The 13,747-nt window shown below is 33.7% G+C and overlaps 1 protein-coding gene across 2 annotated transcripts in view; it reads right to left on the bottom strand.

Annotated features, from left to right (window-relative positions):
• The window catches only part of LOC124635683 (alpha-N-acetylgalactosaminidase), a 67,448-nt gene that overhangs the window by 3,226 nt on the left and 50,475 nt on the right, over positions 1 to 13,747 (bottom strand). For both annotated transcript variants that reach the window (XM_047171627.1, XM_047171628.1), the window contains exons 4-6: positions 7,625 to 7,718; positions 1,095 to 1,270; positions 18 to 179 (exon numbers count right to left, since the gene is read on the bottom strand). In XM_047171627.1, the coding sequence (XP_047027583.1) occupies positions 18 to 179; positions 1,095 to 1,270; positions 7,625 to 7,718 (432 nt within the window). The remainder of the gene's footprint in view (positions 1 to 17; positions 180 to 1,094; positions 1,271 to 7,624; positions 7,719 to 13,747) is intronic.

Below are 13,747 nucleotides of genomic sequence, written 5' to 3'. Positions count from 1 at the left end.
TTGCAAGGTTTCCTCACCATGTCAGGGTCATTCCAATGTCCAGGGCCAGCGTTGGGCACGATGACGTCCTGATGGTTTCCGTAGTAGTCTATGATAGACTCGACGGATGCCCACGAGTCTTGTATGTCGTCGAAGTTACGCCACAGGTTACAGTGCTCGATGATCGACGAGAAATTGGGCTGGAAACGATCAGTAATACTTATTGATAATGTTATAAAATAATTTAAAATGGTTTTCAGTTTGAATCAGATTATTCAGAATAAAAAAAAATATAGCTGTTAGATATTAAACGAAAACTTGGTTTAAAGTAAAATGAAGAATGCTATGGGTTGCAATTTGGTTTCATTAATCAATCTTATAAACTGAGTTGAATTAGTTGAATTAAAAAATTGAAACGAAACATTAATGTTTATATCAGCAAGTATAAATATATATATAATATATTAGCATCTCACATAGATTGTGTAACTCTTACAATGTAGGCAGAAGAATATTTAGATCATTTGCATAATTACGTTTCGTTACCAGTAGCTGAATCGCATGAATAGACAGAATGAGCACATTCATCCTTCACGTATATTAACATTGTATCAACGGTAATTTGCCACGAGTCTTACTTCAGAAGGCGCCTTTATATTCAAAGCAAGCAATTTTGTGTCTTCAATGCTATTGCTATTTGCATTAGGTGTGCGATTGTGTAGCTTGACGTTACCGAGACTAATTTGACTAAAGTTATGGCTTTGCTTTTTGGGAGCTATTGACATTAACATGTTATAGGCATAATAGTGCACCAAATCGCAAAATCGAGAAATTCGTTCTAGTTTTGGTCATGTTCATTACCAGTGGTGGAATATTTGTATATAGCACTATTGTTATAAATAGCAGAATCATTCCAGTGCGAATCGTTTTCATCAAATTATGAATGATCTCATGAATCCTTACTTAATTCAACACTTGCATAGCAAAGCTTCTTTTGACTAAGGATAACATTTCAAGGATTTTTATAAAATGTAGCGAATATGTATTTATGTATATACGATGCCATTACATTTATAGAAAAAGCTACGCAGAATGTCTCCAACATTGAAACTCACCTGGATACCAGCGTATATCTGATAGACGGGCCAACTGCAGGAGTAGACCATCTGTCTGCCGGTCAAGTTGAGCTGTCTGCCGAACTCAGGGTATCCGTAGTCCATGTCTGCGGGAAGGGCGTAGCATCCATCCAGCTTCACGTAGTCCACGCCCCATGCCGAGAAGGTAGCTGCGTCTGGAGATGCAGACATATTTTTAAGTCAAATGCTTTAAAGGGGTAGAGGTTGATCCCAACGGGGCCCACCAGGGTCAAGGCCTACCGGGGCTGCGGGGTTGTTCGAAAGAGTTACCGCTGCCCTGGGACATAAAGGGCTAAAGAAGGAATATGATGGGTTTTAGTTAGCAAGAGTCTGACACTCCCTCATACTGTAACTCACAGCGGGGTAAAGGTTGAATGAAATAATAAGAAAGTTTCAATAATAAAACTGCTTATTTTATATTGCTATGCTTTTACAGGAGATAAAGAAGTGATTTGATAATGCATGACGTATTCTTTGAGAATCTACAAAAAACAAAAAGGGGCCGTGCTTTTAGGCTCCTTTCACTTCTTTTACACATTTCGGCAAAATAATAAAACTTTCTTATTTTTAATTCGTTTAATATTCACAATCTGAACTATAAATTCAGTGAAAGGTGAAACGTAAAAGGACTTGTTGGTCCTTTCGGCAGATAATATTATTTTTTTAAGTAATCATTATATACTTTTGATTACTTTTAAAGAGCTTTCTCTTATATTATCGATACTGGATAGTTATGTTGTTTACATATATGTTTATGTATTTTCTTAATTCAAAGAATTTGCAGTCAAAATTAATTCTGGTTACAAAATTAATTTCGAATACAAGTTTAATTAACCAACGGCTGTTTTGCAACTATAACTACGCTCCAAGGATATTTGGTTCATTTATAATAATCTTACTTATGCTTAATCCTGTTGTATTTAGGAAAACCTGTTCCATTGTTCTACCCATTTGCGTAATACTAAATAACCGCAAAATGATTTGATAGTTTTTAGTCACAAAACGATTTTTTCTTGGTTTGAATTTTTCCAAATTTTATAATTATTTTTGAAAATTATCCCTACTGATATTATAAATGCGAAAGTAACTCTGTCTGTCTGTCTGTCTGTTGGGCTTTCACGTCTGAACTGATTTTAATAAAATTTTGTACAGGGATAGAGTTGACCTTGAGAAAGAACATAAGATAGTTTTTATCCCGTACTTTAGAAGAGTGCTTTTGGAAACGCAACATAACCGAACTTGACGCGGGCGAACCGCAGGCGGAAGCTAGTTTTCCATAATTTAAGAAACTATACACAATTTTTGCAAAACAATATAATTCCTTCTAGAGATGGCGCTAGGAAAACAATTGACAAATCAGTATAACATTTAACTAAACCATTTATCAATTTTTCATGCATAAATTATGGATCGACAGACAGATAAACATATTTTTTGTATAATGAGTGCATACGATACTTGTGTTACAGACCACAGCAGAACACGCAAGATAAAAAAAGTCCTTAACATGGCATTAAGAAAATCAATAAACGGTTATTAAATTGGCCGACAGATGGCGTTACAAGACTGCAACGAAAGCATGCTCTCACGCATTCTATCAACTTTTAAAATTCGAATAATGTCTAGCCAACCAGTTACGAGTTAGAATAACAACTGACAGTCAAATATCGTAATACAACCGTCATTGTAGAATTGTTGATGCGTATCGCATGTGTTAGATTATTGTATATTTCTTGATTTTAACTATCTTTGTAAACGAACTTTAAATGTCAAATATTGAATATTTTTACTGTCTCTGTAAACGCACATGAAAACGAGGGTACTTTTATGTAATTGTTTTATGTTCATTAAATTTTATATCTAAAATCTTACATGTTTAATGATAAAATAAATATTAAAATTATCGTTATAAGTTTTAAATAAGATTTGGTGTGTTTAAATTAGTTTATTTCAATTGTGAATTTAGTTATTTGTGTATAAAGCTTACTCGTCTGTGATTGGTCAATTGTGGCGGGATAGTATGACTGTTCGAAATAATGTTTTAAAATAGTCATGGCACTTTTCTGGTGGACGTTGAGGTGTAGACAACAAACGAAAGTTAAGTATTCTTTCTGATTTATATTTTCTTGATTGTCATTTTTATTGTAATTGTTGTTTTATGTATTATTGTGCTGATGTTTAAAATGTATGTGATCTATCGCTTTATACATGTCTTTAAGATATTATGCTGTACTGTGGGTACCATATGGAATTATTTCTTTATGCTATATATGATTTATGTTCTAATGGGTTATAACCATACAGACAGAATTGTGTTGCTGGGGAGTTTGTTCCACCACTTCTTCTTCCCAGCAAAAACACATAGGAAGTGGTGAAGGGTGGGCGTTTTGGGGGCTGTCTATTGTAAAATCCTGACGTTCTAAAAGTGCTGTTTTGCAGCCAAGTTTGAATAAATGATTTTTCATTTCGATTTGATATTGATCATAGAAAATGTTTTATTTATTTTTTTATACCTTTATGTTTATTCCTTGCTTTCTACACTTATTCTTGGGATTTCAATAATTAAATAATACATTAAATTGCTCTATTATGTATCAAATCTAACATCAGAAGTGGGATAGCCCTGCCTCAATTATATTTTTTTAACATATGGCCTTGTTTCAGGATGGATACTGAGACAATCGTTAAATCAAAATAATGATGTGGCGCTTCCAGTCTTTGATCTGAAAAAAAAAGCGACAACGGTGCTACCAGGTGGTGCAACAACATTGAAACGGTCGCCAAGGATCTCACCTGGAGTAGCTTAAGAACAGTGGCTAAGCCAGGTAAGGCCCTTAAAGGGTCTGCTTTGATTTGGTTAGATCGAACGTTTTGTCTACAGTGGTTTATGTTGAATACGGCTTGTAATCGTTTGTCAGACTGGCCAAGCGGTTTGTGGAAGGTTCAGACTTAACTGTTCAAAAATCAACAGGTTTTACTCCAATTCGATTACTTATTGGCTGTAATGCCAACATTCCATCAATTCACTCTCGCCTTAATGATGTTAATGTTTCCGAACCTAGTATTGATGTAAGGGTAGATCGAGAATTAGCACGACATCGGTTGCAATCGAAGGCCATTAAATTTCAAAATCGTTTTGATGCTTGTAGGCGAAATACTACAAATTTTTAAATTTGAAAAACGATATAATTATGTCAATGTGTTTTATGTTTATATATATTTTGTATATAGTATTTTATTTTTAGTTTTTGTATGTCGTAAAGATAAGTAGTTTAAGTTTGTATATATTTAGCTAAAATAACCTAAATAAAAATGTACTGTGTATATCAATCAAAACCATAGGCGTCATGACAAACTCGGTCCTAGATTAAGGGGTCCATATACTATAATTTGTATTCTTCCTATAAATAATGATAGGTATACTTTGAGGGGTCTAGGTAATTCACGAAATATTATTAGTGCTAAGAATAAATTAAGATTATAGACGTTGATGATAATGAGTCTGAATGATATACATTTATATATTTTTGTAATGATTGTTGTTTATTTTGTTAGTTGCTTAAAAATAAATCGATTATATATAAAATCATTGTATTAACGACTAATGTGTGGCTGTACCTGTGGCTGTGCCTGTGGCTGTGCCTGTGGCTGTGCCTGTGGCTGTGCCTGTGGCTGTGCCTGTGGCTGTGCCTGTGGCTGTGCCTGTGGCTGTGCCTGTGGCTGTGCCTGTGGCTGTGCCTGTGGCTGTGCCTGTGGCTGTGCCTGTGGCTGTGCCAATAATAATTTGTTTTTATAAAGAGGTACTTCGAGAGCGAAGTACAGGTCAGTATGGCCGTGTTAGATTATTGTATATTTCTTGATTTTAACTATCTTTGTAAACGAACTTTAAATGTCAAATATTGAATATTTTTACTGTCTCTGTAAACGCACATGAAAACGAGGGTACTTTTATGTAATTGTTTTATGTTCATTAAATTTTATATCTAAAATCTTACATGTTTAATGATAAAATAAATATTAAAATTATCGTTATAAGTTTTAAATAAGATTTGGTGTGTTTAAATTAGTTTATTTCAATTGTGAATTTAGTTATTTGTGTATAAAGCTTACTCGTCTGTGATTGGTCAATTGTGGCGGGATAGTATGACTGTTCGAAATAATGTTTTAAAATAGTCATGGCACTTTTCTGGTGGACGTTGAGGTGTAGACAACAAACGAAAGTTAAGTATTCTTTCTGATTTATATTTTCTTGATTGTCATTTTTATTGTAATTGTTGTTTTATGTATTATTGTGCTGATGTTTAAAATGTATGTGATCTATCGCTTTATACATGTCTTTAAGATATTATGCTGTACTGTGGGTACCATATGGAATTATTTCTTTATGCTATATATGATTTATGTTCTAATGGGTTATAACCATACAGACAGAATTGTGTTGCTGGGGAGTTTGTTCCACCACTTCTTCTTCCCAGCAAAAACACATAGGAAGTGGTGAAGGGTGGGCGTTTTGGGGGCTGTCTATTGTAAAATCCTGACGTTCTAAAAGTGCTGTTTTGCAGCCAAGTTTGAATAAATGATTTTTCATTTCGATTTGATATTGATCATAGAAAATGTTTTATTTATTTTTTTATACCTTTATGTTTATTCCTTGCTTTCTACACTTATTCTTGGGATTTCAATAATTAAATAATACATTAAATTGCTCTATTATGTATCAAATCTAACACATGCGTGTGGCATTTTAATCAAAGGAATCTTTAGTTGACCGATGGTAATATCATTTTCACTGTTGACTTTCGGTTTTCAATTGATACATTATGTCATGAAGTACCATTTAATGATTGAGTCTTTGGCCATTCGTTGTATATTAGGTTTGTCTCATTGCAGAGTAAAAACCGATCATATCAAACGTACTGAAATATTCAGTTTAGTTAGTTATATCGGAAGGTCATCCAATATTTTAAACGCCTGCAATGTTCACTAAACCGCAGTAACAATAGTAACTGATGAAACGATTTTGGAAGAATTTATCGATTGTTTCCAGCCATAAGGAAACAAAACAAATATCTATGCAAATAGACCGTGTTACAGCTAACAAAACTGAAACTAATATTTATTCATTACTTAGCTATTAAATGTGTTCCTATCCTAATTACTTCCAAGCAATAGGCACGCGAAATATGCACGCAACACAACTTACAGTGCAATAGTGCAGTACAAGTGCTTACAAGTAACGTCAGAGGAAGTCACGTGTATTTAGTAGGTAAACCAAGTCGTGGGAATCAATCAGGATATATTTCTAAGATAATAAATTTAACCTTTAATTCGTGGTTTGAAAGATCTTCACGGGTGGTCCGAGTTGGCTAAATTATTGTGGTAACGTTGTAACAAAAAGCAGGAACAAAAAATAATAAAACATATCTGACAAAACGCATGCCTATTTCTTCGTCTGTTTATTCGCGGGAAACGCAAAAAAGTACCAAATGGATTTTGATTTGGTTTTTAAAAATGGGTAGAGTTTATGAGATAGGTTTAAGGCCTTAAAAATATTAAGTACTAGCCGTTTTCCCGCGGTTTCACCCGCGTCCCGTGGGAGCTACTGCCCGCACCAGGATAAAATATAGCCTATGTTACTCGCAGATAATATAGCTTTCTAATGGTGAAAGAATATTTAAAATCGGTCTAGTAGTTTTTGAGTTTATCCATTACAACCAAACAAACAAAAACATTTTTTCCTCTTTATAATATTAGTATAGATATAATTTGAACCCGGCAAAGGTGTAGCTGGTATTTATGTGAAGTTATCATGTATTCCCCACTTAACAGTCATTAGGACATTCCCACAAAATTTCTGACAAATGGCGACCCTAACAAAGCCCCAGTGCACACAGTCGGTCAGGAAGTCACGACAACTGTTGCAATACACGAGATATTGCACAACCGTTATGATAAATAAGACTATATTCAACAGACATACGCGTATCATACTATTCCAAACATCCCATGAATTTATATCGATTCTAACAGTATCGAATAGCACTTATTAGGTCATTCGAGTTGGTACATCGAATAGCAAATTTCGATATGTAGGCTGAGTTGAGACATAGGTCTATTGTTGTGTTGTAAGTTATCGTATATGTATTTTTAAGTAGTCTGATTACAAATGCTGTTTCACGTATCTTTGTGAGTTGAAATTTTCGCTTCGCAAAAATAGGTGTTGCATTTCAAATGATATAATAATGTGACAAGTTTTGAGTCGAATTTGGTTAGAATTTATTATAGCCACTCTCTTGACATTTACATGAAGTATTTATGATTAAAGTGTAAAATCATACATCCTAATGATGTATGTAATTCATTACTTTTGCTTGGTGATTGTAACAAGCATTCACTTGGAGTAAGGAAATATATTGTTACTTTTGCACCTTACTCTGTACTACTTAGGTTCTTTTTGATGTAATGCCACTTATTTAAGTATGATTCATATTAAAAATAATTGTAATTACCTCCAGCAAGATGTCCGACGACTCCAGGGTATCCCGCGCATGTAAAGTTTCCATAATCCTCGTAGATTCCAAACTTCAGACCCTTGCTGTGTACCTGTTAACAAAACAATAGACCACCATTAATACAACGGATAATGTCATCAAAGTTTTAAAAGGAAAGTTTTTCGGGTATTTTGAAAGCCGAACCAGTCTTTGTACTTGAACTTACATGCATTTTAGCGCTATAACTTGATACTATAATTATGCTAACGCAAAGCCGCAATTCATAAGATCAGAAGTTCATAAAGTAGAATAGGTTACAATTACAACCATACTATTTCATAGGAATTAAATTATGGTATGTTAATTTATTAGCTACACCAATTTTACATTTTAAAACGAATTAAAGTAGGCGACACAAGTCAGTCTCATAGCTAAGATCCCTTCCAGACAATTTTAAGATGGATTGAGGCTAGACGGAAAAAAAAAATAGACTTTGCATATATCGCCGTGTCAATGACCTTCTTCAGATCTTTTTGTGACTCAAAAACCACGGAACTCGCACCAAAACTTTTTTACCAACATCCTAAATCATTGGTTTTTCTTTTGTTTCTCTGCGTGAATACTCTTCGCAATAAAACAATTGACAGTAAAAAGATGCTTGCAATCACCTTAGTTTTTACTTTGAGCAAAACAACTTGAGCAATATCGCGTTCATGGACCTTAATTCGTGCATCGCTAGATAATGTGGTTTATTGTTACGAAATCTATTATAAAAACCGGCCAAGTGCGAGTCGGACTCGCGCTCGTACGGTTCCGTACCATCCAAACTAATAATCTACACATATTTATGGATATCGAGCAAAAAAATCACCTTTGTTGTATAATGCCCCCCAAAATATTAATTTAATTCTAGTTTTCAGTTTTATTTGTTGTTATAGCGGCAACAAAAATACATCATCTGTGAAAATTTCAACTCTCTATCACGGTTCATGAGATACAGCCTGGTGACGGACAGACAGGCGGACGGACGGACGGACGGACAGAAGAGCGAAAACAATAGGGTCCCGTTTTACCCTTTGGGTACGGAACCCTTAAAACTATGCTCATTATGTGAGAGATCACGGATCATTATTTTGAACGAGTCATTCACTCCTCTACAAGGCTACGAAAAACTATAACATTTTATTCGTTAGATAATAGTCACCGATTATTTTTGTGAGAGATTGATCGATATTGTTACACGTTTTAGCGGTTCAAGGGCGTAGTAACACAAAGATATTTTGATACATAAAGCTTTATTGAATGGGCATTCTTTTGCAGTGATTGTGTTGAGAAATCTAACCTTGAATTTTGATACTTACTTACATAAATATTGAGCTTTCGGATTTTTTATTATTATTTATTCATTCACTTGAAAAAGTTTATTTGTATAAGAAATCGTTACAAATAGCAATATACATACATATGAAAAAGTAAACAGCATAATTAATTTACGCAGATAAGCAAAAAGATGTTATGATAAGTTTACATTCTGATTGAATATGATTTTTTGGAGACTTTGCTTTTTTATGGGACGTAGATATTTCTGATTTACTTTATATTATAGTATTAATATTCTTGTACAAATCGTGGGACGATAAGTCAAATACGTAAACTAAATACCTACCAGTTAAACAGTTACCAGTGTATCAGTTAAACAAAGCTGGTTAGTTTCGATAGCTTGTTAACTGCAGTTCAAGGGTCGAGCATTTACATTCAACTGTTTATGTGTTTACTATGTTAAACGGGTAATTTTAACTCTGTATGTGGGAAACAAAGGTAATGCTTTAGAATTGGTTGCACCTTGAACTTTTATTAGGTACAGTCGCATAGAGGATGTTTTAATCTCTTGTAATGGGACTGAAATGGATGCTAACCACAATAATAAGGCAACCTACACTTTATGAGTATGTGTGTATGTTTGTTACATCTTCTCGGGCAAGCGGCTTAACGGATTTTGATAAAACTTGGCAGTAACATAATATCTGTTTCTGTTACTGTTATAGCCTTTTTATCGTCCCACTGCAAGGCACAGGTCTCCTCTCACACGGAGAAGGATTGAGCATTAATCACCACGCTTGCTCAATGCGGAATGGTGATTTCAGACTATATAGTCCAGGTTTCCTCATTAAAATGTTTAGATCTCTCTCTCTCAAGAAAACATTAAGATGTTTTCTTTCACCTTTTATCAGCCATTGGTGTCCAAGATATACTTAGAAAGTACATACAAACTTAGAAAAGTTGCAATATCAGAAACTTTTAATACTTTTGCGAGATGTATTTTTCTGAGGCAGAGATTGAAACCGGTGGTGGAAATATCGCAGTCACAAATAACCTTACACATTAACACTAAAGTAACCTTTTCTCCCAACATTCAAAACTTTACAATACCTAACAAAGCAATAAGAAAAGAAAGTAAACAATACAAGCAAACAAACAATTACAAACATAAATATCACAATAACATATCATCAAAGAAAATCTACGCACAACAACTTTCTAGCGAAACTGCTTATTCTGTTCGAAATTCACTTTCCTCATAACTTATAAGCATAACGTTTATATTATACGTTGATGTGTTTTCCCTCACCGAAATAAATAAACAACTAGCAATTTTAATATCTGACTCATTAAAAAGACATTATATGTCTTTTTACACAGCCATTAATAAGGTAATTTGACAATAATTATGTGTGTTGATGGATAATTTAAATACAGTCAACTTAATATTATATTTTACAAGCTTTTTTTCTTTTTCAACCGACTTCCAAGAAAAAGGTAGTTCTGTGTCCAACAGTTATATTTTTCAAAAATATAAGATAAGAGAAATGTGAATACAATAGGTACTCTTCGAGGCTTCAATAAACTGTCGTCTCAATTTATAAATCAATTTATATTCATGGCATAATTGGGCGCAAAAAGAATTTTTTTTTACACTAATAATTTTGTGACTTTTTAACAAGTTCCTATACTATAACGAAACGAAAGAATAACAAACATACATCCATACATTCTCACAAACTTTCATAGGTTTTGGTATGGTTCATTTGGTAAAAGAACGTTATCCCACAAATAAGTATTCGGCTCACGGTTCAATACATCACACAGCCTACAAAGATGACATGTAAGGTAGTTAGGCGAACGCGTCGTGCCGGCCTATTGCGCAAACCCGTGGGAAAAGCCCCTGCTGACTCCGTTTCGAAACATACGAGGTGCCACTGTAAAGAACCTATAATAGCTTCCTTTATCTTCTCCTAGATTTCTGAACTTTTATACGGTACCATTGTTCATTTTCTCGATACTCACTTTAAACTTTACGCCGTTTTCCGTGGGAATACTGCCCGAACTGGGATATAATATAGCACATCTTACGCGGGAAGGGTGTAGTTTACCAACAGTGAAAAAATTTACCACACCCATTCAGTAGTTTCAGAACCTTTAGGGTACAAACATAGAAAAAAATATTTCCTATTTTTTATATTAATGTATAGACTAATATATTCTATGGTTATTAAAGTGGTAACTTCATGACTTAAGAGCAAAATTGAGCTATAAAACGTATTATTGAAATTAATGTATCGTTATAACATTACATTATAATAATAATGGCTTATTTATGACCCATTAAGTGGTTAAACCTTTAGCTGTAGCGTCGTGAATCACTATTTAATTATGTGGGTCCGTTAAATGATACATTTACATAGCTGAGCACATATTTATATGGATGGTTTAATATGAGATAATGGATAAGAAAAATCAGATTAATTGGTTTGTTTTTAAGGATTCAATTTTACGTTAAAGCTATCGTTATACATTGAGTCGTAGCACCGATGTTCATCATCATCAGCCTATCGCAGTCCACTGCTAGACACAGGCCTCTCCAAGTGCACGCCACTGAGATCGATTTTCGGCTTCTCGCATCCAGCTCCGATGTTCGATACTCGATTATTTAACGATTTCTCGATTTCAATCGAGTTCTCGTAGTAGCATCTCAATTCGAGTGGGGGATTGGGACAGGTTGCCAGGCTAGTTAGGCGGTTAGGCCTCGGCCGATAATCGCTAACATTATTTATTGCTTCCTTTGAGAAAACAACCTGTTTCATTTGCAACACTTGTTCTACTTGGAAGCTAAAGTTCGATCTTATTTGCATGAAACTAATCTGTTTGCTGACAAACTTCTTGCGGGTTATGCTAGCCTGATGACTCAATGTATTACGAAACTTTAGTTTTCATTTCGACCAAAAAATTTATAAATACTGCATGCCGTGTGTGTCCAAACTTGTAAGTAAATAGGTACCTACTGATTATAATTTGACGAAGTAGTTGTACTTTTTGTCATCTATTTTAGTTTTGGTTTATCATTGTACAAAGTAGTACCTAGAAGGTTATATTGCAGGATGCATGATTCATGTTGCGAACAAATCAAATGGCTAGCGAATTTTAACGATGTAAACCACTTTACTTTTAAAAGAGTTCTTTTAAAAATCCGGTTTTTAACATGGAGATAATAAAATCAAAAAATAACATAATCAAAAAGACTGGCTTTTCCAGCATCCGGCCATTAAGCATACATAATAATTAATAAAGGTACCTACATATACCTACTTCCATTCCTAAATATGTCTCAAACTTTTAATCTAATTTAAAAAGGTCACATCATTGTTATCCACGAACTCTTTTGTTTCTGGTCTGACATGCGGCGAAGGCGTGAGAACCATCTGATCGACCACGAAGGTCTAAAGATAAGTCCCGCGATAATTCAGGTATGTGTACCTACATGTCACTCATTGTCTGTATTGTTGGCCAGTTCTCATAAATGTAAGGGCTTTTCTTACAACACTATTGTAGTTACGATTGCGAATGGTGTAAAAAGTTGCAAGCTGTTTAAAATACTTTAGTCTTATTGTTTCTTGTTGACCTTTTATTTACTCTGATCTCTTTTTTAAATCGCTGACGAAATATAAAGTGATGAAGATGTGTTACCTTATAACGGATGCCATTTTTGGAGTGAAGTAATAAAGTCTGACGTATGTAGGGCAATATAACTTGTTACTGATAATGTTCGCTCCATCTCTTTATGCAGATTCCTTTATGCACAAGTATTACTCAATTTAAGAGAATAATGAATGAGTTTATTATGGTATGTTTACTACAATAAGTTTAATGATAAAAATGTACCTACTTAATGTAAAGAAATTATTCCTACATTACTATCTAAATTCAGATGTCATGTGACACATGAGTGAACATTCAGGAACATAAAGAACAATGTCAGATGTCTATAGTAACTTAGGCTCAATAAAAATATTTCATGTACAGTGAAAATTCTTACAGTTTTTTGTGTAGTTTAATGTCAGAAGCTTTTCTATGTTTTCCACTTTTGCATTGAACTTCTCAAAACCAAATTATTCCAAATTATTCAAACGAAAAACCTGAACTTGATAAACAAAATAATTACTTATTACCATGATATTTTTTTTGGAAAAGTTCTAGATAACAATTAAATATTTCATAAGAAGTTAGTATTTTATATGTAAATTGTTGTAGTAAAGAACTTTGTGTCCGTGAGAATTCAGTTTTAAAAGTTGATTGGGTGGGCCGAAACCTGACATTGTTCTTTCGGAATTTTCAATCGGAAGAAGTGCCAATGATCACTGACTATATCCTATTTAAGATTTCTGAAATTAGTCAAGTTGAATAAGGCTTTAACGTTTTTACAAACAGGAAGATAAGTAACTCTTATAATTATCATGTATACAATTAATTGTTTTGACCAGAAAATTACCATGACTTCTACGCCTGCAATTAAAAAGTAATTGACTCAGTTTGAAAAGGTTAAACTATTTCGACGCACCTTAGATACAATAAGTGGTGGGTTGCTAATGTTATTTTGCAATCGCTATTAATTACTACATAAGCTTCCTTTAGGTATGATCATTACAGTGAGTGAGTCATTTTTATTATTATTTTCTTACCTATTAAAAATTACTTGTTTATTTTTTATCGTCGTCTTTAATTATAACTTTCTTATCCCACACAAAAATCGTATTAGTGGGCCGATTTTTTCATAAATTCAAAAAAATTATTCGTTATTTCGAACCA

Source organism: Helicoverpa zea, chromosome 13, assembly GCF_022581195.2.
Source record: "Helicoverpa zea isolate HzStark_Cry1AcR chromosome 13, ilHelZeax1.1, whole genome shotgun sequence".
NCBI lineage: Eukaryota > Metazoa > Arthropoda > Insecta > Lepidoptera > Noctuidae > Helicoverpa > Helicoverpa zea.
The sequence above is the reverse complement of the archived record's forward strand: the minus strand, read 5'-3'. Positions and strand labels throughout refer to the sequence as shown.